At 41.0% G+C, this 22,918-nt stretch overlaps 1 protein-coding gene across 3 annotated transcripts in view; it reads left to right on the forward strand.

Moving 5' to 3' along the window:
* Window positions 1-391: 391 nt before the first annotated feature.
* The window catches only part of PTPRK (protein tyrosine phosphatase receptor type K), a 382,880-nt gene continuing 360,353 nt past the window's right edge, over window positions 392-22,918 (forward strand). For all 3 annotated transcript variants that reach the window (XM_058802159.1, XM_058802160.1, XM_058802161.1), the window contains exon 1: window positions 392-652. In XM_058802159.1, the coding sequence (XP_058658142.1) occupies window positions 541-652 (112 nt within the window). In that variant the 5' untranslated portion in view covers window positions 392-540. The remainder of the gene's footprint in view (window positions 653-22,918) is intronic.

The following is a 22,918-nucleotide window of genomic DNA, read 5'->3' on the forward strand; positions in this document are numbered from 1 at the left end:
CGAGCCGAGCCGAGCGGAGCCGCACTGAGCCAGGCTGTGCCGTGCCGGAGCGGGCGGAGAAGAGCCGAGCCGAGCCGAGCAGAAGCGTGCCAGGGGAAGCCGCGCCGGGTGAAGCCGATCCGAGCGGAGCGGAGGCGATCCGGGCAGCGCCGCTCGGAGCCGGTGCTGCCGCCGCGCCTGCAGCAGGAGGCGCTGCCGGGCGCCGCTGCGCCCGCGCCGGGCTGCGGGCCGGAGTCCCACATTCCCGTGCCAAGTGCCGGGGAGCGGGGGTTGGACGTGCGCGCTCGGCTCCTCCCTCCCGCCCCACTCGCCCGGCAGCAAAGTAACTCCGGAGTACGAGGGGAATCGGTGCCACCGCCGCGCTCGTCGCGCCGCAGACGGCTGCCCCAGCGGGCGGCCCCGGGGCCAGCGGGCGCCCCTCGGCGCGGGGCTCTCCTGGCGAGGGGCGCGGCGAGAGCGGCGGTCGAGGTGCGCTCCGCCCGCCGCCGCCGCGGGCCGGGGCAGCACCGGCCTCTTTCAGAAACTTCTCCGCAAGTCGGCATGGGCAGGGGGGCCGGCGCCGCCGCCTCGCTGCCGCTGCTGGCGGCGCTCGCCCTGCTGGCCGGCCGCTCGCCCGCCCTGCTCGGGGTGGCCCGGGCCCAGCTCTCGGCAGGTGAGTTCTTGCTCGGCGCCCAGGTACGGGCGGGCGGCGCGGCGGGGTCGCGCCGTGCCCGGGCTGCCTGCCGGGAAAGGGAGGGGAAGGAAGGGCAGAGTGCCGGGAAGGTCCCGCACGCTCCGGGACCCGGCTCCCGCCCGAGGAGCGGCGGTGGTGCTGCAGGGGGGCTGCAGGGGGGCTGCCCCGCACCCCCAGCCCCTCCGCTCTGCGGGGCGCGGCGGGCGACCCACGCGTGTGCGCAGGCTGCCGGCGCGGGGCTCGCAGGGGCGGGCAGAGCGTGGGCTTCGGGCACCTTACAAACACCCCTTCCTCACCTCCTCCTCCTTCTCTCCCCCGGCCAGCCTCCCAGGGGCCGGCGGGCTTGGAGCTGTTGTCGCCCCTTCCCCCGCTCAAACTTTTCCCGGCGTTTCCCTGCGTGGCGCGGAGAGCGCAGCCCGGCCGCTCCCCGCGGCGTGGGGCGGGGAGACACGAGCTGCCGTGGGCACCGGGATCCCCCTCCCAACATTAAATAAATAAAGAGTGGCGGGTGAGAAACGGGAGGGAAAGCTCCGACAGGGTCGGCGTCTGTTTTGTGTGAAAGCCGCGAATTTCTCGCCCCTTCCTCCCTGGCCGCCCAGCACCCGGGGTTTTGCGGAATGAAAGCCCGCGGGGCCGGGCGGTGGGAGCTGCGGCCGGCGCGGCGCTGAGTTGTTGGTCCCGGCGGAGCCTCGGGGCAGAGAGCCTGGGGCTGGAGCCGCCGCTCCTGGAGGAGGGGGCAGCATCTCCCGTGCTGTGCCGGGGTGATGCGAGGGGCACTGGGGACTCGTGTGCTGGACCGTCACCCCACCTGCTCCGCCGTAGTTTATGATGCACCCTTCGTTTGCTTGAGTGAGGCTTTATTGTCAACGTGCTCTTATTGTTTGCGGCGTGAAGTATTACACCAAGTACTAACTGACTGTCTGAATACACTTAGGGCTCTCGTTTTTCTTTTTTCTCTCCCTCCCCCCCCGTTTGAATAGTACTTGCAATTGCATGGGGTACATCGGTTGGGCAGGCATTTGAGATCTTTATCATAAGATACTGATTTGAAACCTGCTATTAATAAAAGTATCTACACCCTTGAGACTTTAAAGGACTGATGTGTAGTCGGAGACTTTTCTTCTTTTCCTCCTGGTCCTCCTATAAATTAGTTTTTAATTGAGACGTTTGAAATGTCATCGATTAAGAAATATGCTAAAGGAGGGCTGGTCTGACCAGATTACATCCATCCTTGTGTCTGACTTTGGTGTGTATAATTTAATGCCTCTGTATCAGAATTGTAAAATTACGTAAGCATCTACGAGCCCTTTACCAGGGGAGGGGAAATGTACCATCTACACAGCTGGTATGTTGTAGGAACAGCTAAAATAAAATATTCCCATGTGTAATGTCTTTTCATTCAAAACCATAGTTTAAGTTAGACCAGTGATTTTTGCTTTACTCCAAACGCATCAGACTAATGTTAACACCAAAGGTAACACTTACGTAAAGATTTTTCATAAGCTTGTTCACTGGTGTAAGGAGAGTAGGAAGTTCTGATAACTTATATGGTCTGTGGTATTTCATGCTGGAAACGTGGCATGCAGCCCATTTTGAATTGCAAGTACAAGCAGTCAGGTTGGTACTGTGGGGTATGTGTTAGGTAAGTGGAAAAGAATGTTCAATATCCTTCTGACCAGAGTAGGTGAAGCTTGTCAAGGAGTCGAACAATTGTATCTAGGAAACACAAGATTTTTTTTTTGTGTGTGTGTGTGTGTGTGTATAGCATGTCAGCAGCTAGAGACTTTAGTTTCTATTGCCAAGGATTAAGAATACTGATGTGTTGCACCAGTCAGAGGTTTGTTAATCGCAGACACTCAAAGCTTTTGGAGGGTTTAGTGGAATACAGTTGCTAGTAGCTGGTTCTGTCATTGTGCTTGGCTTAAGGTATGGTTCTTGCACTCTTATTAAATACATTCGATATCCACAAGTAGAGCTATGCCCTACTGAATTTAATAACTGCCACAAACTTTGTTTCATTGCTTACTCTAAGCCAGTCCCAGGAGTGTGAGTGTGTGTTTGTGATTCTGTTGATGAAACTTCTTTATTTTGGTGTTAGTGGATGCACACACAAAAGTTTGAGCTCACTTGTCCCAGTGAGAGCCTTTCTGTAGCCTACAATGAGAAGTTTCTCTGTTTGGTGCACACTGGAGCATCTGTTTTATACCTAGGCATCTCCATTGTTTAACATGAGTACTGTTTTGCAATCATCTTTCTTTGATTGCCTTCCACCATCCTCGCTGGAATATGTGAGGTGAGGATGCTCAGCACAGGTTGAAAAGCCTGTGCTTTTCCAAGTGAAACTAAACATAGCTAATTCTCAGCTCCCTTTTTATTAATATTCTTCTCCTCTGAATTGCAAGAATTGAAAACTGTTAATTTTCCTTTGTCATTAATGAAGGTATTAAGTCATTCTGGATCTTTCACAAATCTCTATCTCATTGTAATTAGATTTTTATTTTCTTTTTATGGTGCTCTGTGCTACTTCTGAGCATGAATGATAGCAAGATCCAGAATTCTTCATAAAAACTTTGACATGTTTATTAAGGGTCTAATCAAATTACAGAGCATGAATTTTTTCAAAGTTGGCCTTCTTCGGGAACTGTGTGTGATAGTTTGCCGTCTGTTCTTCCTTCTAACATATTCCGTGAAAGCAAATGAGAAGGAGCTGCAGAAACTTAGGAAAAACAACAAGATACATGTTATCATTTGTTGCTGTCTTAGAAATTGTGCTTGTATATCTTCTCCGCCCCCTTCGCACATAATCGAGACATTGTATCTTTTGTTTTTCTCCGCAGATTTCAAATGAAAAAAGCCCCGAGCAAGCAAGCCGCTTCTCTCTGCCCTCCTCCCCTGCCCCCTTCCCCAGCGCAGCCCTAATCCGCAGTGTAATGTTTTCTGGTCTCTGTAGATTGTTTCTTTACACCGCTGCTTTCCATGACCCTTCAACTTGGGTGCGTGCCTGTCAGAATCTAGGCCAAAATGTTTTGGCAGCGCGTTCTCTGTTGAAGTCTAGCTATTCCTTATATAGCACCTCCTTTCATCTGCAACTCCTACAGTTCGATAAAGAACAAGTTCAGCTTGTTTTCACAACTCAATCACTTTAAACTTAAAATTTTTTAAATTTTATTTTTAGCAATTTGCATATTTTCAATTTTTAAGGGAAAAAAAGGAATATTTTAAAAAAAATTTTTGAAGAATGCTGCTGGCTTGTCAACTGCTGATAGAAATATGCATTGCACTGCCTCTGATGGTGTCTGTGCAAGTGTGTGAGGTTTTTAATTACTAAATAAAAGATATGAGGATAAAAGCTCTAGATGCATCTGCTTACCTGAAGTTATTTTACTGTGGTGTTTCAGACCATAGGGACAATTAAGCATAGAAAACAATGGATGTTTTATGAGTTCAAATCATTTATTAGAATTATGAGTTCAAATAATTTATTAGAATAGTTAGAATTTTGCATGCAAAGTAGTTAGTGTCACAAATTAACATGCAAGAGTAAATCTTTCTAAATTAATATTTTCCCCTTCCCCTGATAAAATAGTCATAGTCCATTTTTGAGAGTGAATCTGATTCAGAAATTTGATATGATAAAGTAGAAGATATTATTTGTTTTATATATTTTTCTATTAAATATACTTACTGAGAAATTTTAACCAGCATATCTATTTTTTGTAATCATGTCGTAGAAGAAACTGAGAGCTCTTTGAAAACATTTTAAAATACTTTAAAGTAATTAAACTCAAATTAGCTCTTTGCTGCCAGAACAGCAAAAGACCCTTCAGTCATATTTTACCTTGAATGTAATGAAATTTGCATATGTGCAAGATATACAAGAGACACTGATGCAGGTAGGTGTGCATGTATAAGAAACTTAGCAGTAGCTTTCTTATTTCCCATCAAGCTGTTAAAATATATTGACAAATTACATGGAAAATGAGTGAAATTAGAAGTGAAATTATTTTCCTGCTTTCATCACTTCCTTCTCAAATGTTTTCTTCTCTTTTATATGGAAATCTCCTTCCATGGCACTGTGGGTTCACAGATCACTTGCCTATGTGTATTTTCAGGTGCCATATTGTACAGTAGATATAAATTTTCTAATTGGACCTGAACTGATTCATGTGAAATTGAAAGCGCCCAGAACACAATGACCCCGGAAGTCCCAATTAGTTCCCTTTGTCTGAGAATCACAGTCCTGTTTGATTAGTGTGGTAGTGAGATACACAATGCACCTTAAAACAAGGAAGGTGTCTTGCTCTTATTTAGGGTCTACTTAGAATAATAAATAAAAATTTAAAAATCCCAAGGGTGGGGGTGAGGTACGAAATCTGCACATGATGAGGTGAGAGGTCCACCTGTCCAGTATCCAGTCTCTGATGGTGGGCACTTGGGAGAGGCATTTTTGGCAAGGTGAGTGACTTCCTCTGAGTACTGTCTGTCACTGCCACAGTGACAGAGTGATGGTATTTTATACTGTAAGTGGACTATGCAACCATGATTGCGCCTAATGATGTTTTCAGCCTGTATTGCTTTTAGCATTTATCTTGCTTTTTGGTAAGGAATCTATAAGTTGTGCTGTCCTTTGTTTTTTGAAATAGCTTGTTGTATTTCATATATTCTAGCTCTTGTATGAAAATAATGTGAATAATAATTCCTCCCATTTTACTTTCTTCACTTCACACAAGTTTTTTCCACTCTATTTCAACTATTCCTTTTCTAGTCAGAAAAGTCCAGTTGTAGCCACCTTCTGTGAAGCTATCATTCCATATCTTCTTTTTATCCTTTATCAGCCTTCTCTTTCTGTTCCAGTTCTACATTGCTCAGAGCATCCATGTGACAGCTGCCTGATGGATTTATATAGTGCTTAATAATGATTTCTGTTCCCTATCTGTAATGTGATCGCTCCTGTCATTTGCTTGGCTTTTTTGACCATTTGTCTCACTCCTGGTTGTGAGCTGACACTTTTATGGAACTATTTCATTACTGAAGAGCTGAGATATTGCATTAAATGATAGTCTGTGGAGTGGCTGCTGTGCCAGTGGACAGCAGGACTCTTGGGAAGGAAAGAGTCTTTAACCAGCCCTTTTGGAGGAAGGAGAGGTTTTGAGCCAGGTTCTTGAAGAACCTGTGACCTCATGTTGAATGTTTGGGAGAGTTTAATGCTTACCACTGTGGTTTCCCTCTTTCTCTTTCTTTATATGGTCTTGTCAGAACAAGTGAGTTTCAAGGAGTTTATCCTCTTGCACGTAAAGATTGGCTGTTTCTGGATTAACATGCAAAGAGATCTGCAGCACTGCTGTAGTGTTGCTTCTTGCTCTTGAGCCTTTATGATCTCTGTCCAGTCATTTAATCCTCCAGGTCATCTCACCTCTCAGGTACATGACTGTGTCAGCAACTATTTTGGTGAAATCTCTACTCATCTTTTTGTAACACAGATCATGTTTAATGTGTAATAAGAAGCTTCCAAAAAAACAACCTCAGTTCTCTTTGCTGAGTCAATTAGGGCATACCTTGTGTTTTCAGGTGCTGATGGAATTTCGTCTGTCACAGCTTATCATTGTCATGGAAAGATGCCTTTGTAGTGCTGCTCCCAGAAGTGTGTGCTCTGATTTGGAGCTTCATTTGCAATCTGCCTATGATATTAAGCTGATTTAGATTGCTGCTGCCACAGAGGGGGGCATTTCTATCACTTGAGTGGCTCTTGGGTCTTTGGCTGTGCTAGGTCTGGCCGCCAAGTGGCCTCTGGATGAGCTGGTTTAGCTTTCTGTGAATCCCCTTGAAGGGAAGATGGGGCTTGGAATTAGTTTCCTATTAGTTCACTGGCAGGTGTGCAGCCACCTAAACCTGACATAAGGGAGGATGGGGGCTGATGGTGGGAAGGCTGGGTTTGACAGCTGCCATCACAGTGCAGCTCATGTGAGGTGAACCTGGCTTGAGTCACACCAGATCTCTGCTCTGCTCACCATCCCAGCACTTCATCCACCCAAGGAAGGACAAAGAACAGGCAGGAGGACATGGATTGAGGTGGGAAGAGAGGCCTGTGCTCACTCTGGAGCTGAAGGGGCTGGGCTGGGGGAAGGTTTTTGAGGCTGTGCTCTGGCTGACTGCACACCAACTGATGACAGCGTTATGCAAGTGTTACTGACATGCAGCTTTGAGTAAACTTGGCTTAAAAGTGTTATTTTCTTATAATACATAGCTAAAGCGTTTATTATATAATTGTGTAAACAAGGAGTGGCCTATTCACAGCACTTTAGTAGAGAGCAATTGTGATGTCAAGCAATAGAGGACTTGGTGGAGGTGACACCTAGATACACAGCTAGAATTAGAGGATGTTGTGACACCCAACTTGGGGCACAGCAGGAACTGGTTTAAAGCTAGTTTCTGTGATTTCACATCTTTCCATGCATGATCTGTTCTTGACCATCCTCTGGGGGTTTTTAATAGGATTGCTCATGAGACATGAATGTTGGTTGAAGGAGAAAAATGGCCGTGGTTTTTAAAGGCCAGAGTGAGCCAGCTGGGCAGCAGTAAGGGTGACAATTTCATATCATCTGGCTGAGTGTAAAATCCTTCTACACATAATTTTGTAGGTCAGAAAGGTCATTACCTTGTGCTGCTTCCGGGTAAGCCTTGACTGCAGGTGGCTTTAAACCAGTAGTTTAAAACTATGCAAACTATCCACCTGCAGTCACCTGTAGTGCTTACCAACTTTGTAGTTTTGAGTCACTTAGTCTGCTCTAACTAGGAAGCCATATCATTGAAAGTTGTGTTTGCATTTTAAGTAAAAGATTTGAGGGATTTAATTTCTCGAGGATTGGTGCTGTGAAAAAATTCTATTCTTTGCCTAGTACTAAGGTAATATGAGGTTATTTTTGTTAGCTAGTGTATGAAAGATTGGACCTTTCAGTTTGTCAGAAAGTCATTTACTTCTGTTGGCACTTACTAAAAACATGTGATTATGTTTATTAATTGAGTAGCAAAAGAGGCCATTTCTCAACTACCATGTCATGAAATTAATTCTACTGACTTATGAGACACTGTTGAACACTTTAAACCCAAGTTCTGTTGCAATTAAGTTATGGTATGTTCATTCTAATTATTACACCCTGGTTACTCAATTTATTTTGAGGTGGAGTTGTGTACTTTCTTTTGTGTGTAAACACTTGCTCTGTAACAGTGAAAATGACTGATGAATATTAACCAGAAGAGAAAAATACTATGAAGAATAATTGTGGCTGTAGTTCACATGAGTTAAAAAACTGCTCAGAGTTAATTTTTTGCTAACTGGATAACTGACTTCTTGAATTATTTTTTGTATTACTATTTCCAGATAGAAGTTGCGTTCCTTTGTGAGTCCTATAGTGTGGTTTATGATATTTGCTGGTTTAAAATGACATGGTTTTAAGTAAAAAAGAAAAGGCTATTGAAGCACTGAAATTTTAGACTGCTTTTGTCTTTTTCACTGCAGTGAAAAATTAAAATTACAAGACCTGGCAGAGAGTTGACCCGTTGCTATTTATTAGAAAAATGCTCTGATTTTATGTTTTGACACTCCATTATATCTGTATCATATCTCTGTGCTATTAGGCTGGAGTAAGATCAAAATGGTATCAGTGGTCTTGGTTCTCCCAGTGTCACCCTATTTGCCTGTTCTTTGTAAATGGGAAAGCACTTATCAGCCATGAGAGTGCTGAAGAAATGTGACTGAGTTCTTGACTAAGTTGTCAGTGCTGACTGCTATCACTCTAGTCAAAATAATTTAAAGGAATGATTTCATATAAAAATACCAAAGGCAGGCTTATATTTTGTTCAGCTTCTGATTCCTTAAAAGAAGTGTATTTTTACAGTTGAACAATATACTTTTTTCAGGTATCTCTCCAATTAGTGTCCTCAGGTCTGAGTATCATATGCATTTTAGGTAGACAGTACATACCAAAGCACTGTTGTGTTAACTTCAGTGCTATTTGTCACAAGTTTTCCAGAGAAGATAATGGCGCTGATTTATAAAGAATGTTAAATAAACAGAAAACCCCAGTGCAGTCTCAAAATTACCCAAAGGTCAGTCCCATACCTGGAGAAAGAAGTGGATTGTCGTTTTCCCCACTGTTGTTGCACTCCTTGTCCCTGTGGTGGTGCATCCCCCTCCCACCTCCCCCAGCCCGGCCCCAGGAGGGTGAATCTTTAGGTGACCCTAAACCAGCATTTGCAACACCCTTTTTAAATCTCCTTGGCTCTCCTCAGGTTCTGTTGGAAGAGTTTAATGTTAGAGTTTCATGCCATAAGTGAAGGAAGGTAGATGAGATTCCTTACTCAGAATGGTTAAAGTATAAACAGTATAAATAAATAGTTGAGTGTAGATATCACTTTTCATGAAGTTTTTGTGTGCTCCTTTGGTTAGCTGTATCTGTCTGTTGATGTGACAACATTGTTTGGTGCATTCACCAAACTTTTCAGGCTAGTAAATTTCCAGTTAAAAAAGGCTTTCCAATCTCGCATGGCAGAAATGCAGTAAAATGGTCTTTTCCTTAGTCAATTCAGAAAAGCCAAACAAATATTCTTTTTGCAGTTAGTTTTTACCAGCAATCAGTCCTGACTCAATTTGTGAATATACTAGAAATTGCAAACTCATTCCACAGGCTTGCCAGCTCTTCAACATATGAATACTTTGTGTGTGTGGTCTTGTTTAGTGCAAAAGGTCTATTTATATTAAGTTTTTTGCATTTGTAAATCTCTGCAGGGTTGGCTTTCCTTTCTTGCTACCTTTCTTTTCAGACAGCATGACAAACTATTCACAACCCCCGCCACAAACAAAATCCTTCATGTCCTTGCTCTACTTACTTATAAGAACGTAAGTAGATATGTGAGGGTGGAAACACATTTTCCAGGTGAGAGCAAAACCCTTAGCGTGTAATGATTTGGATTTCTGAATCAGTTGAAAAGAAGCTTGGTAATGAAAGGGATTATAATTTCCCTGGTAGACACAGGCTAAATAGATGGGTGTAATGTCACAGCATGTAGAGATTTAAAGGTGGGGTTTTTTCCTGACTGAGGTGGCTGAAACCTGGAAGTGAGAAGTTGTTAATCAAATTGGTTTTTGTTTTAACTTTTTAATATTTTTCAACTACTTCTGTTAGTAGTTACTTACTCTATATGCTGTTATTAGCCACTTCGGTTGACTTTTTCCTTTGATAAAGTCAGTTTAATGGTTTAATGCTTTGAGTCTTCTTACATAAGTGGGAAAGTGTTGCATTCCTAGGTGTTGTGTTATTCACAGTATTTTTTCCTCCCCCCTCCCCCCCTTTTTCCCCCTTCTTTCTCCTTTCATTTGAAATACCTGAATGCTGACTTGGTTAAGTTCTGTAGGGTAGGTTAACAACTCCTTCTGACTCATGTTGAAGGTATGAAGTGCTTCCAGGTCTGCAGTTCTTTCCAGGGATGAGAGAGTTCCTGGCCAGTCTGTGTATCCTGTTGTCTGCACAGCAGCAGTTAACTACCAGACTCAGTTTGTAGGTTGTTTTAAAGGCATTGAAATGGATATGCTAAACAGCTTTTTTGGGGGTGGTGGTTGTTCCCTCTGGCTCACTTACCTGTATTTTTTGGGTTTGTACTCCAAATACTCAATCCTTTTGGTGATTTATTGGTGTTTCTGTCAAATGTTGATCAAGGAGCTGAGCTAAATCACCAGCATTTTGGAAGGGCAAGATTATGCTCTCGTTGAGATAGACTGCACAGATGTTCTTTATGAACATTCAGAAGAGGGGAGTCAGTACTTTACTTTCAGATTGACAGAAAGCATGTATTTTAAAATCCTTGGTCTGAGCTTTATGGGCTATGTGACGAGGCTGTGAACCTGAAAGAGTAGCATTTGTGATTAATAATGACATTTGCAGACCCTAGGAGTACTGGAATAATCTGTTGGATTGCTTTGCTTGCATAGTGATAGTATCCAGATGCTAAGCATAAACATCTCTCTCTGTTTGCTTAAGCATGGAAATGGGAATGAAAACAAGCACTAGATAATTTGAGTTTCTGGGAAATAATTTTGACCATCCATCTCTTTAAACAGCTATTAAGTAAAAAGCAGCCTTAAATAATTAATGGGCCAGTCTTATTCTGTGATGAAGAAGTTGACAGAATTAGAAAATTGTCTTTTAGTGGAAGTGCATATGTGATTAAAAAACAACAAAAAACTCCCACTGCACTTGGATGTGAAGCATTTGCATTGTGAACCTGAACCTAAAAAACCCTCAGCATTAGCAAGTGGAAGCAAAAGCCAAAGAAAATGCTCAAATTTACTGAGTTTGTATATTAGTCAGTCCCCAGAGGACACACAATTGAATGAAGTTGGTAAATGTTTATTTATTTCCCTAATAAAATAGCAATTTTATTCACTTTTGAAGTGCACAACAGTACTGATGTTGATTACCTAACAGACAGTTTGTTAAGTTCTTACCAAGTGTTGTTTCCTGGGCACTGCTTGTGTAGTGCTTGCAACAAAGCTGTAGTGGAAAGTAGTTTTGGAGAATTTCTTGCCTGGAATAATACTTTGAAAATGGGAAAATAACATAATCTTACTTTCATTTGTGAAATAAAAGGGAGGCATAAGTGAACTACTCCTTTGTACTTAAAGGAAAAGCAACTGCTCGCATATTTGTTGGAGGACAACATTAAGTACTGGGATCACAATTTTGTAATAAGTCCTTAAACCATAAAGATCCCAAGTCCTCTTACATGTTCTTCCACATCATTTACTGTTTTATGGTTGAGGATTGAGTCCTGTGACAGTGGCAGCATTTCAGCTGTGTAAACAAAATAGATTTGAAGAAGAAAGTGTAAAATTAAGGGGCAAAAGGGATTTGTGAATCCATTGCAGAAATCTTGAAGTTGATGAGTTTCTTCAGTACTTTGCCATGAATGAAGAGGATGCCTTTTTTTCTCTATAAGACAAAAAATGTGAACTTAGAATGAAAGGACGATAAGCCCATCCTTGTTGCTGCTCTTCAGCTTTTAGTACTTTAGGAATAACTCCTATTTTGTTATTATCTTGTTACACTAAGAGGTTTGTGGGCAGTAATACATAAAATTCTAAACAGCTCCACTCATACTGTAGGTTGAGTGTTTTGCCAGGTGAAAGAGGTCAGAAAAACAAACCAGCCTACCTGCCTGTGGGATGAATACCTTCTTAGTTAAGACTGAGTTACGGGTAGGCAGGGGGTTTTGGCGACTTTCTTGATAATTCTCCAGTTTCTTCCAAGTGTCTGCTTAGCTTTTGCGTTATTGGTGTGGGGTTTTTTTAAACTCCCAGATCAGGGTATCTTTTGTCTTCTTGTTTACTATATTAAAAAGGTCCTGTCAAGGAATCCAGGTAAAACTGGTTTCTTTTTATTTCCTAATCCTTTTTTGAGACATTCTGCATCCAAGATGATTGTGTATTGTTTATCATAGTATTCTTCCTGTCCTTCTTTTACATTCTCTCTTATCTGCTTGTTTACTATATCTCAACGACAGTAATTAGGCATCTGAATATATTTGCATTTCTTTGGATAAGAATTAAGAACGAGCAGGCAGTATGTGGTCTCGGTGCTTAAGCAAAATGGGTCCTTCTATAAAAGATTACTTTTGCTGTGTTTAGGCCCAGAGAAGTTGCTGTTTCCTTATACTTTTGTGGTTCAGAACACAACTTGGAAAAAGAGTGGGATTGAACCTCAGGATTTCTGTAATCTGTTAGGGGAAAAAGTGGAGAAAATGTAACAACATTAAGAACATTAGAGTTGCACATATTAAAAACTTCTGGCTAAATAAGTTGTAATTAAGAGGATTTGCCTTTAGCAGTATAAAAGATAAACTACCAATGATTGTATCTTCTATGTAAATGTTCAGTAATTGATGTATAGCTCATAAATAGACCCACTGGCTGTTTGATGAATGTGTTTATGCATGGTAAAATATATAAATACATCTAGGCCTCTGGAGTATTTTTGGTTTCTTTCATATATGATTGATCAGTTTACCTAAGACACAGACTAGCTTGTTCTCAGACACAATTTACAGATTCTGGCATGATGAAATGTTATAATAGCAGGAGATAAAATGCATGGGCAAAGAAGATATTCTTAATGGAGGACTGTAATTAGCATTTGAAAACTGGTTAATGGACTGCAGAAGACTGCAGCCTAACAGACAGACAACAATAACCGCCATGTATGAAAATGCAAATGCATGGTAAAATTTAATGACGTCAAAGCTTGGAAAAGTGTTCTGAAGTGTATTTCAGCTTGCTTTCCAAAAACTTTGGAATGAAAGACTTGCATACCTAGGAAGTCATCCTTTTTTAATTCAAGCTTTTAGCTTGAATGTCTGTGAATGGAAACAGTGAAAAGATAATTTCCAAAGGCAAAGTAAGGTTATGTTTGAGTAAAGTTGTCTGCACACTTAGCTGCACTGTATTTTGCTCTTGGAATCTTATGAGCTGCTTCAGCAAGAAGTTAGAAGGATCTTGCCAGTTTTATCTGTGACACTAGTACCTGTCAGGGCGATTCTGTTTTGCTGTGTCTTAGACTGACCATGGCTGTATCTGCATTGACAAGCAATTTAGTGCAATAGATGCTGGTTGCTGAATTGAAGCCTGAGAGACAGTGAGACACTTGGAACCATTGCACGTGGTGTAGCCAGGCAGGGTTACCTCAGATTTCGTGGTGTTCTCCTGTAGGGTCCTTTTTTCTGGTGTCTTGGGTTCCAAAGGATCTCATGGTACATAGTCTACTGACTTTGAATCAAGCTTCCCAGAGAATTGTTGGAGCATTTGAGATGTGGAGCTTCTGGTGTGCTTGTCTCTGACTGTGGTGGTGAAGTTCACATGTACAGCAGATGTGCTGAGAAGCAAATTAATGGTAAATGAGGCAATCAAGGCATTTCTCTTCCTTTTCTTTTGAATCAAATTCCAAATACAGGTACAGCTCATTAAAAAAAAAGAGAAAAAGAAAGGAAAAAAAAAGAAAGACTAGGCAGGCCCTCTGCTAGGCAGTGTATAAAAATCAATGGGACAAAAAAATTGAAGAATATGTTCTGGAAAAGTAGCAATATTTTTGAAATTGTGTTTCTTGCCCTTTTCATAAACATGCCTCTCTGTTGTGGTATTAAATGTTTGGCTAGTAGGTTTCTCAAGTGATGAACAAATAAGAGATGAAGATGATGATGATGTGTTGATTTAGTGATGAGTGTTTTCAAGACTGAGAAGCTAACCTGTCAGGGAAAACTGAAAGCATGTTTAGATAGTGAAATTAAATACTGTATTCAAACAATGCTTTATATTTGCTGGGAAGAGCAAAGATTGGTCTCAGGCAGGCTAAAGACCTCTGGTTCTGTTTTCCTCTCTGAGATTTTGTTGCCCATTATGATACTATTATTTGAGAGACCTGAAGTACTTTTGCCTCATGATATTCCTGTGATTTCTGTTGTCCTACACCCCTCATTTAGGATACAGACTTGACTGTCAATTGGAGAGTGTACAATAAGACATTATGCTTTAATTTCTTATGTGCTAGCCTATATCCTAGTTTGTCACCTAGGTAAGAGGTTATGAGGTAAGTGAAATTTTATATGAAGCAAGGCTACACAAAATTATACCACACTGAGAGAACTAGTCCTTAATAAGGCAAGCATTGTCAGTGTGTTTGCACGTAGCATTGATGGTAATGGCACCAATAGCATCTCCACCTGGCAGTAACATCACAATGATTTTGAGGGAAGTGGTCAGTAAAAAGGACCAAAGGGTAGTTTTTCCTGTGAAAATCTCGGAAAAGACGTGGGGGGGGGGGGGGGAGAAAGAGAAGACTTGTTGATAAAAATGAAGCAGAATATATTACAATTGAAAATGGAATATAAATCATAGGAAATTTGAATTTAAATAAGAATTGGCCAGAAGGGGGGAAGCTGTGTGCTAAGGCCAGCTGAGATGTCTGCCCCTATAGAGTTTAATATCTCACTATGTGTGAAGAGTGAGACCTAGAAATGAGATTAAAACAGGAATTGACCAGAACCAGGAGATGAACCATTGCACCTTCCTGGAGGTGTCCACCCCCATGGAGATTAATACCACACAGACTAAGGAAAATGTGATTTGCAAAGAAGATAAACATTCATTCTCCATATCAAGCAGATCATCTTATAGGACTTGGATAAGAAGTAGCTTTGACTTTATGTCAGAGACTTGTGCTCTGCTGTCGAATAGATTTCTTCCAAGGTCATTTGAACATTTTACTTTAGCAGTTTTAGCAACAAAAGTATTATTGAATGTTTTATTAATGTTGCAAAGCATATTGTGGCAAGTTCACTCTTCTTATATTTAATCTTTTTCCTTACATGGTAACTAATAAGCAGATCAGATTTCTGATTAAGCAATGGGGGATTGATGTCATTATTGACATACAGCACAGTTTTTTCCCCTACTTTTGTTAGTGCAACAGCTCCCAAAAGCATGGAGTTTGAAATGAGATTGCCCTTTAGAAGGAAAGAAATGCAATCTTTTCATAGTTTATCTGTTAGAAAACAGTGGAATATTTTTGGTTTAACGGTTCAGTTAAATAGAGTATTTAACACTTGCCCCCTTTTTTGGTTTTTTTTTTTTTGAGTTCTCCTAGTGACTTTTCACAGAAGTCAGGGAAGTGGAAGTAGATAAAACGAATCATCTCAAAATACAAATCCAGATGAGATATATTTGGTTGCACATTGGGTATATCTGATGATGAAGAAAAAGTTTTGAATCTTCGCCTGCATCCCCAGTTTTTAGCATCACATCTTGCAGGTGTATAGGTTTGCTTTGGCTAGAAATCATGTGGATGGCAGCTATCAAAGGGGTGTGTTTTACCAGGCACTCAAAAGAAAAGTGTAATTGTAATTCATGTTATAGTAGCAATATCTACACTACCATTTATTTCATTCTCAATGCCAGTTTTTTAATGAAGGATGACCCAATGCTCCTGCTTCTGTTGGGGGCTGTCTGTTGTTGAAATGGCACAATTTACAAGGTGAGTCGTGGTGTCTCTTTCTTCTGCTGTGGTAATCAGATCACGCGGGATATTTCTGCAAGCCAGAATAGTTCTGGATTGATGATTTAATTTTGAATGGACTTGTGAAGGCCATCTGGACCAGGAACATCAGTGCATGGGCCAATCTTAGCAGCAGGAATACCTGTGGTACAGGCTGGGTAGTGGCTGGGTGATGCCCTGCAAGAAAGGGATTTGTGGTTGATAGCTGGCTGGGTATACATGTTTTGGTTTTTTTGTTTTGTTTATTTGATTTTGTTTGTTTGTTTGCTTCTGTGGGGCTTTTAGTGAATGTTTTGTTTTTCTGAGCAAAGTGAATGGCATACTGAACTGCACTGAGAGGACTGTAGCCAGCAGATTGTGGCAAGCTGCTGTGCCCCACTACTCACTGCTGGTGAGGTATGTCTGGAGTATTTTGTTGGGAATTGTGCCTCTTGCCTTCTCCCGGGTCATGAAGGATGTGGAGAAGCTGAAGTCTCTTGGGAAGTTACTGAGGTTTGGGCCTGGATGGTGTAACCTCAATGGAGTGATCTCCAAGGGGCACCTGAAGGGAACTGGGCTTGTTTAGTCTCAAGATGAAGAAGAGTAAGGGGATAATCTTAACAGGAGGTTGCAAGAACTTGAAGGGTGTTTATGAAGATGACAGAGATGATCTCTTTGATAGCAGTAAATAATACAGCAAGGGGCAGTAGACACAAATTGCAACTTGGGAGGCTCAGCTTGAACACTATAAAACTTTGCTCGTGTGTAGGAGGGTGGTGGAGCAGAAGAGACTGCCCAGGGCAACCCCCGTCCACTGAGGCTTTCAGTCCTCTGCTAGACAAAGCTGTGGCTGATGTTATAGTCTTGGTGATAATTCTACTTTGAAGGGGGTATTTGGCCTAGATGGCCTCCAGAGGTGTCTTACAAGCAACACTTCTTTGATTCCAGGAGAAGTGTAGCCTGCAATTTCATGGGGTGTGGGAACAGGTCGATGCAGGTTGAAAGTGCTCCAGCCTGGCAGAATGGCTGGTTGGTCTCTGCTCCGGAGAGACTTTTTCATAACCTTTGCTCCTTCTCTGAGCAGTCAGACTGGATTTTTTTTTTCTTTTGTGAAATGATACATTCACAAATAACCCAGGAATGGGTTTGCAGAAGCACTTCTTTGCTTTTTTTTACTTTCCCCTCATCACCTGTAACTCTGTGGTTGGGCAAGATTTATGCTTCTGCATGCAAACTCATTTACAAACTTAATTCACGCTGCAATTCAAGCATGAAGACAGAAAAGGTTTGGAGTTTGACTTCTTGCTACTAATTTTTGGAAAGTACATCTCTCCTAGTAAGAGGATGTCTGGAAGTTCTTCCGTGTGATTTCCATTGTTCCACAAAAGAAGCATCTTACAGTTGTATTCAATGCTTGCTGAGGTAAAACCCCTTAGATCTGTTTAACCCTTGGCTTCTTAAAGGAGGTGGTGAAATCAAACACTCCCTTTCCAACACAGAGGACACCTTATGTGAAGTTTTCTGCCTGTCACAGAAATGTTTCTAGATAAATTTCTCTCTGCTGTCAGATCATTTCTTGAAGCATGTGTGAAGGTGATGTGTCCATATGTGACAATAAGGTCAAATCAAATAGATTCAAATTAAAAATTAATTTAAGACAGTTTAGTTAAATCATGTTAAAATTCTGTGTGGGTTGCTTTCATTCAGTATTAAAATGTCGTATTAAAATTCAGTTTAGTATAATTCACCTTAGGAATGGATTAAGGTAAATTGGATTAAAGTAGACTAATTCTGGGAAGAGAGGTTTTTCAAAGTTTTTCAAAGTGAAATAAAATGAATTTAGATATAATTTAGACTAATTTTCTTTGTTTCAATGGGTCATCCTATGATACACAAGCACTTTTTTGTCAAGATTAAAATACAGTGGGTGCATGATTCAGCCCTTCCTTACTCTGCTGAGCATAAACATCAAATCTGTGTTTTAATGTTGAGCCCCAGTTTTATCCTTCTCTTTTGGGAAGTCTCTGAAAGCCCTGTTAAACCTTTCTCCTCAGTATATCAGGGAGGTACATTTTTCAGGTTCTGCAATGAATTTACTTGAGAATAAGCATGTACTCAGATGATATATTGTGCTTGTTCAAGTTGAGCTGTGTAGACTGCATAGCTTTTAGTACCAGGCTATTTTTAAAGTTATCAAAAAGGAGGTGTGTGTGAAGGGGTGTCCCTAACAAACAGCAGTCACTTTAGTAAAGTTATGGCATTAAGGTCGATCAGCAAGACTGATTTATCGTTTGTGTAGTGCTTTCTTTGAGAAACCTTGGCTTTAGCCTCTGAAATACTTAAGATAGCCAAAGTCCCCAAGGCATCCAGCGATCTGTTTTGGGGCAATTTAAGGAATTGTTATCCATGACTGTCTGCTCCAATAATCCGGGTCAGAGCTTGAAACCAAGATGCAGATCATGGAGAGGGAAGTGTGTTTAGTCCTTTGTGACCACAGTGGATGGCCTTACTCCTGCCAAGGGAGCTGTGCTTCTGCTGAGCAAAGGGGGGATTTAACTCCTTCAGCTGCTTTCAGCAATCCAGCGGGAGCTCGGGCAGCGAGCACGCTGTGTCGGCAGATTCTGGAAGGGATTAGTTTAAGTCTGCCTGAAGCTGTGTGCTCTGAGGTTGTTACAGGAAACCTTCTCATGGTTAAAACCAAGATACAAGCTTCTGCTTACCAAGGAAAACATGCCCTCCCTCCCAAACCCTCAAACTCAAACAACCCACAGAATAACAGCTTTATGCATCATGTGTTTGATGTGATGTATATTGGTATTTGTGAAACAAGCTTAATTCATATTGTCCAAACTTTTTGAGCTAATGTATTCAGACTATTTGGTATTTGGAAAAAGCAGTTACCTGTTTGTATAATTTTTTTAACATATGATAAATTGAGTGATGAATTTTGTGAATTTAGAATTTGAAATGGAAACAATCTTTCATTCCAGAAATATAGATGTTTTTGTTTCATAGAAGATCAGTTCAAAATTTTGTAGTAATTTTCTGCATGTTCAGTGTAAAATATTAATATCCAAGTAAGTAATTTTGATTGGCTATTTTGTTTCTTAGTGCCTAAGTAGAAAATTAAAAGAGTGGATTAAGTTTTCTTTCACTTAGCTAGCACAGAATTCTTCAGCAATTTTCTGTGGACAAGGTGCCTTCTGTTCTGGGATATGTGCTGCATGTATAGATCATCCAGTGTCAATTAGTTAATATTGCTTCTACTGCATTTGAAGGAACAGTCCTTCATTTAAAGTGCTTTCAGTTCAGGCCTACATAACATTAACCTTTGAGGCAGCTGTGATTGTAGGATTTTGCTTCCACTTGTATATCTCATGTGTGTATTATTGTGTGCTGTCCTGCTTTGTCACTTTCTGTTCCTCTTTTGCATGCTGTATTTTCATTCTGATTAAGAGTTTGATGCACACTCTGGAAAACTGTAGAAGGTTAGCAGCCTGTTGTCATGAAAATATATGCTGAGGGCAAATATAGAGATAATCACAAAATGTTTGCTTTAAAGTTCTGCTTTGAGAAAGATCAGGAGCTTAAGTTGCTTTAGGTGGAGGGAAAACCCTCTCTCCCATTGGTTGCTCATAACATTTCCCATTGAAATGATAGTACTGTTGACTCAGATATGGTTTATTTTTTTCTTTTTTGTTTGTACAATACATTATTGATAATCACTCCTTGCCATTCAAAAATTCAGGAACAATGATGATTCAGATGCTTTTTAAAATAGGAAATGCCAAAACAAAGAGATTGTGTCTAGTAGAGTAGCTGCTTTCATTTTTCCTATTATTATTCTATATTTTTTCCCCCTCTCTGAGATTTAAAAGAAGTAGGAAGAAAATGTTAAAGCACTACTTATTGGCCTAGACATTTGAATCCCATTCTTAAATACTGGCAGTGTTACATCTTATTGAACATCCTTTTAGTTTTAGTTTCCTGGAATTTCTGAGAAAATGATTCAACTCTAAAGGGTTTTTCTTGATTATTCTTTTTAAACTGACTGTGCTTAGGAAAGTTAAGCAACCCCATTCAGTGACTACTTCAGGAACACCCAAACCAATTAGCATAAACTTTGTGGTTTCCAGTCAAAACTTCTCATTCACAAGAAAAATCTATCCCATTTTTGGCTTGCTATTTTGAATAAAAGAAAAACTTCTTAGCTTTCAAAAATGCATTTGTAAAATAATTTCAAATATAGTGGGTAGGCTTCCAAATTGCTAGCTGAAGACGGGTTTGTTTAGAATGACGTCAAAACTAATTAAATTTAAATTCTGTTTAGTTTCATATATTGAAGGTTGTTCTTTGTAGGATCCTGAGCTTTCCTAGGTTCTGTAGTGGTAATGTGTGCTGCCTGAATGAGTTAACACTGCTGGCAGTTCAAGTAGAAAGAAAAACCTGAGGAGAAATTATGTTCAAGTGGGTAGCCACTTGCAATATGACACCAGTCTTGAAATTCCTAAAGCCAGATTAGTATGATCTGCTTTATTCCTACAAATACAGACCTTGGGGCTTTCTTCATTGTCAAGTGAGTATTCTGAAGTCATGGTTCACTGTGGAGCCATGTGTGTTATGGATATTACATACTTCTTAGCTTGAACAAGGAGGGAAAGAAATGAGAAGTCTGAATGTTTTTGTTTTCAGGCTAGCTTCTAATGTAGAGAGAAAGGCAATCTGATAGAGCATTTGGCATTTTTAGAAGAAAAAATAATAAAAAAAAATCTGCTTATATTCAGGAAGATTGGTATTTTATTTCCCCTTCTGTGTTTCTAGGAACATCTTAATTAAACAAGAAATCTTTCAAGCATTGCTGAAGCAATGCTGCAAAATTGTTGTATCTGCCTTCTCTGAAATTATAACTGCCTGTAGCAAATTTGTGAATTAAGAATTATTCACTCGCCACTTTTTACATGAGACAAGGAACATTTTAAAAGTTGTCAATAAGGTGCATGTGAGCATCCCAATGTAATTTTTACTTCTCTGCATATTAGTTTATTACTATTACCCCTACTCTGTTTTGTCTTCTAATTATTGAGCACTCATTCAAGTTGCTTTCAGTAATGCAAATAGAAGGGAAACCAGGAGAGAAACCATGAGTCAACTGAAATGATTACTTTTCAAGCTGGCAAGTTGAAATTGATTTATTCAGGTGCAATGTTTCTGCGTTTTTCTAGGATTATCATCTGCAAATTTGATTCAATCCTGGGGCTATAGATTTGTCTGGCCTAATGTATAATTTGGAGCTGATTTTACAGTGTATTTTTGGGATTTGTTGGAATACCAGACTGCACCAGGGATTTGTGCTTTAGCCTGTCTTCTTTAGTATTTGTGTGACCTTTCTGCTTAGCCCCCTCTGAGGGAGGTAACCAACTTCCCTGTGAAGACACTGGAAAGAAAGTGGGAAGAGACTGGCTGAAGCTTGACTTGTGAGCTGTGGAAGGTGGTATTACTCATGGTAGCTTTAGGCTGTCATGAGACTTTGGGCTGAACTTTACCTACAGGTTTAGTGCTCTGGAATGCACATGGTTATGGTAATTGTGTCTTCAATCCTACCTCATTTCTACAATTGGGATGTGGAAGTAAGGGGTTTTTAAACTTCTCCTCAAGACTGAGTAGATAGTGTTGTCTAAATAACTCAAAAGTGTGAATGCATCTGGTTTAACATGACAAGCAGTCTTTCTTTTTCTGGTTTTCCTTGAGATAGGGTTAGCAGTAGGTTCCTTGGCAGATGACCTGAATTGGCACTTCTCTTGGTGTCTCTCTCTTCCCCTTTCCTTGGCATGAACCTGCCAGTTCCTGGTGCGCCGGTCCAGCCTGATAATCCAGCAGGAACCCATTCCTTGAGGTGCCCCTTACGTGGAAGTGGGGCCAGGAGCGGTGCTGTTGCCGCAGGGAGGCAGCGGGGCCAGCGGCGATGCTGGCAGTGCAGGGCTGATTTTGCCCTGATCCTGGCAGTGCCGGGCTGATTTTGCCCTGATCCTGGCAGTGCAGGGCTGATTCCCGACCCGAGACAGCTCCGGATCCCTGGCTCTGTGGCTCAGGTGAGCAGGAGTACAGGCACAAAGGGTGGAGGCCGTAGTTGGTGTGCCACTAGGTAAGGTGATAAATATTAAATCATGCCCCTAGGTTTTCCCTTCATCTGTTATCCAATTTACTGGCAACCCTTTCAATTTTTTCCCCATCAGACACGTCTGGGTAGCTTTGTAGGGCTTCAGAGTTAAGGCTTTGTGTTTTGCTTTGACTTGGGTTGGCTGCTTGCTGTTGGTTAGAAAGGATCAAGTGCCCACTCTGTTTTCCTGGGCACCCTGCAGTTACAGCTGCAGCTAAAAGGCTGGAAATTCTCCAGAATTCTCTATCCACTTCTGGGGGAAGGATGCAATTTATTTCATTCTGAAACACTGTGCAATGCTTGTTGCCAGAAGTCCTAGAAGACAACCAATAAATTGTGCTCTGTCATATTCAGCCATATGCTGGTTTAACCAACTCAAATGCCAGTATTCTCCGTAAGCCTCCTCTATGTAAACCTCCTCCTGCCTCCTGTGATATGTCTCCTGTGGTCTCTTTGACACTTTGTTAATATCTGTTTTCAACTGTTCTAAAAGGTTACAGTGTTACTTTAAAGGGTTGTGCATGCTTGTAGTTGTGATGTTATTTTTCTTCTGCGATTTCAAGTGGTAAAAGGTCAGAATTGGTAATCAAATCTACACTCCTTACTGAAGTGTACTCAGAATGTATGCTTCCCCTTTTACCAATTATTTTGTGTCAGTCTGTTTGTAACTTTCCTTGGATGGCATGTGGAAACCTTTTATAAGCATGAGCATGCTAGAATTAGCGTGCTAGCATGCTGGAAACATTTTTCCTATTGGATATTTTTTTCCTAAGTAGTACTTCTTTAGGGTTAGGCAAATAGGGAAGCAGACTGTTAATGATGTTACTAATTTTGTGCTGAAAGACTTGAAAAGGACAGGCTAATGAAAGAGTTGAAGTGAAACGATTTAATTTTTTTTTTTTAATTCAAGTTAACTTTGAGATCCTTTTGGATGACATTAGTCCTGTCTGAAGGTTTCTGTAGTGATTCATAAATTGGAAAACAGATAGTATTTTTGTAAAAGCAAATCTGTTG

Source organism: Ammospiza caudacuta, chromosome 3 (assembly GCF_027887145.1).
Source record: "Ammospiza caudacuta isolate bAmmCau1 chromosome 3, bAmmCau1.pri, whole genome shotgun sequence".
NCBI classification, from domain to species: domain Eukaryota; kingdom Metazoa; phylum Chordata; class Aves; order Passeriformes; family Passerellidae; genus Ammospiza; species Ammospiza caudacuta.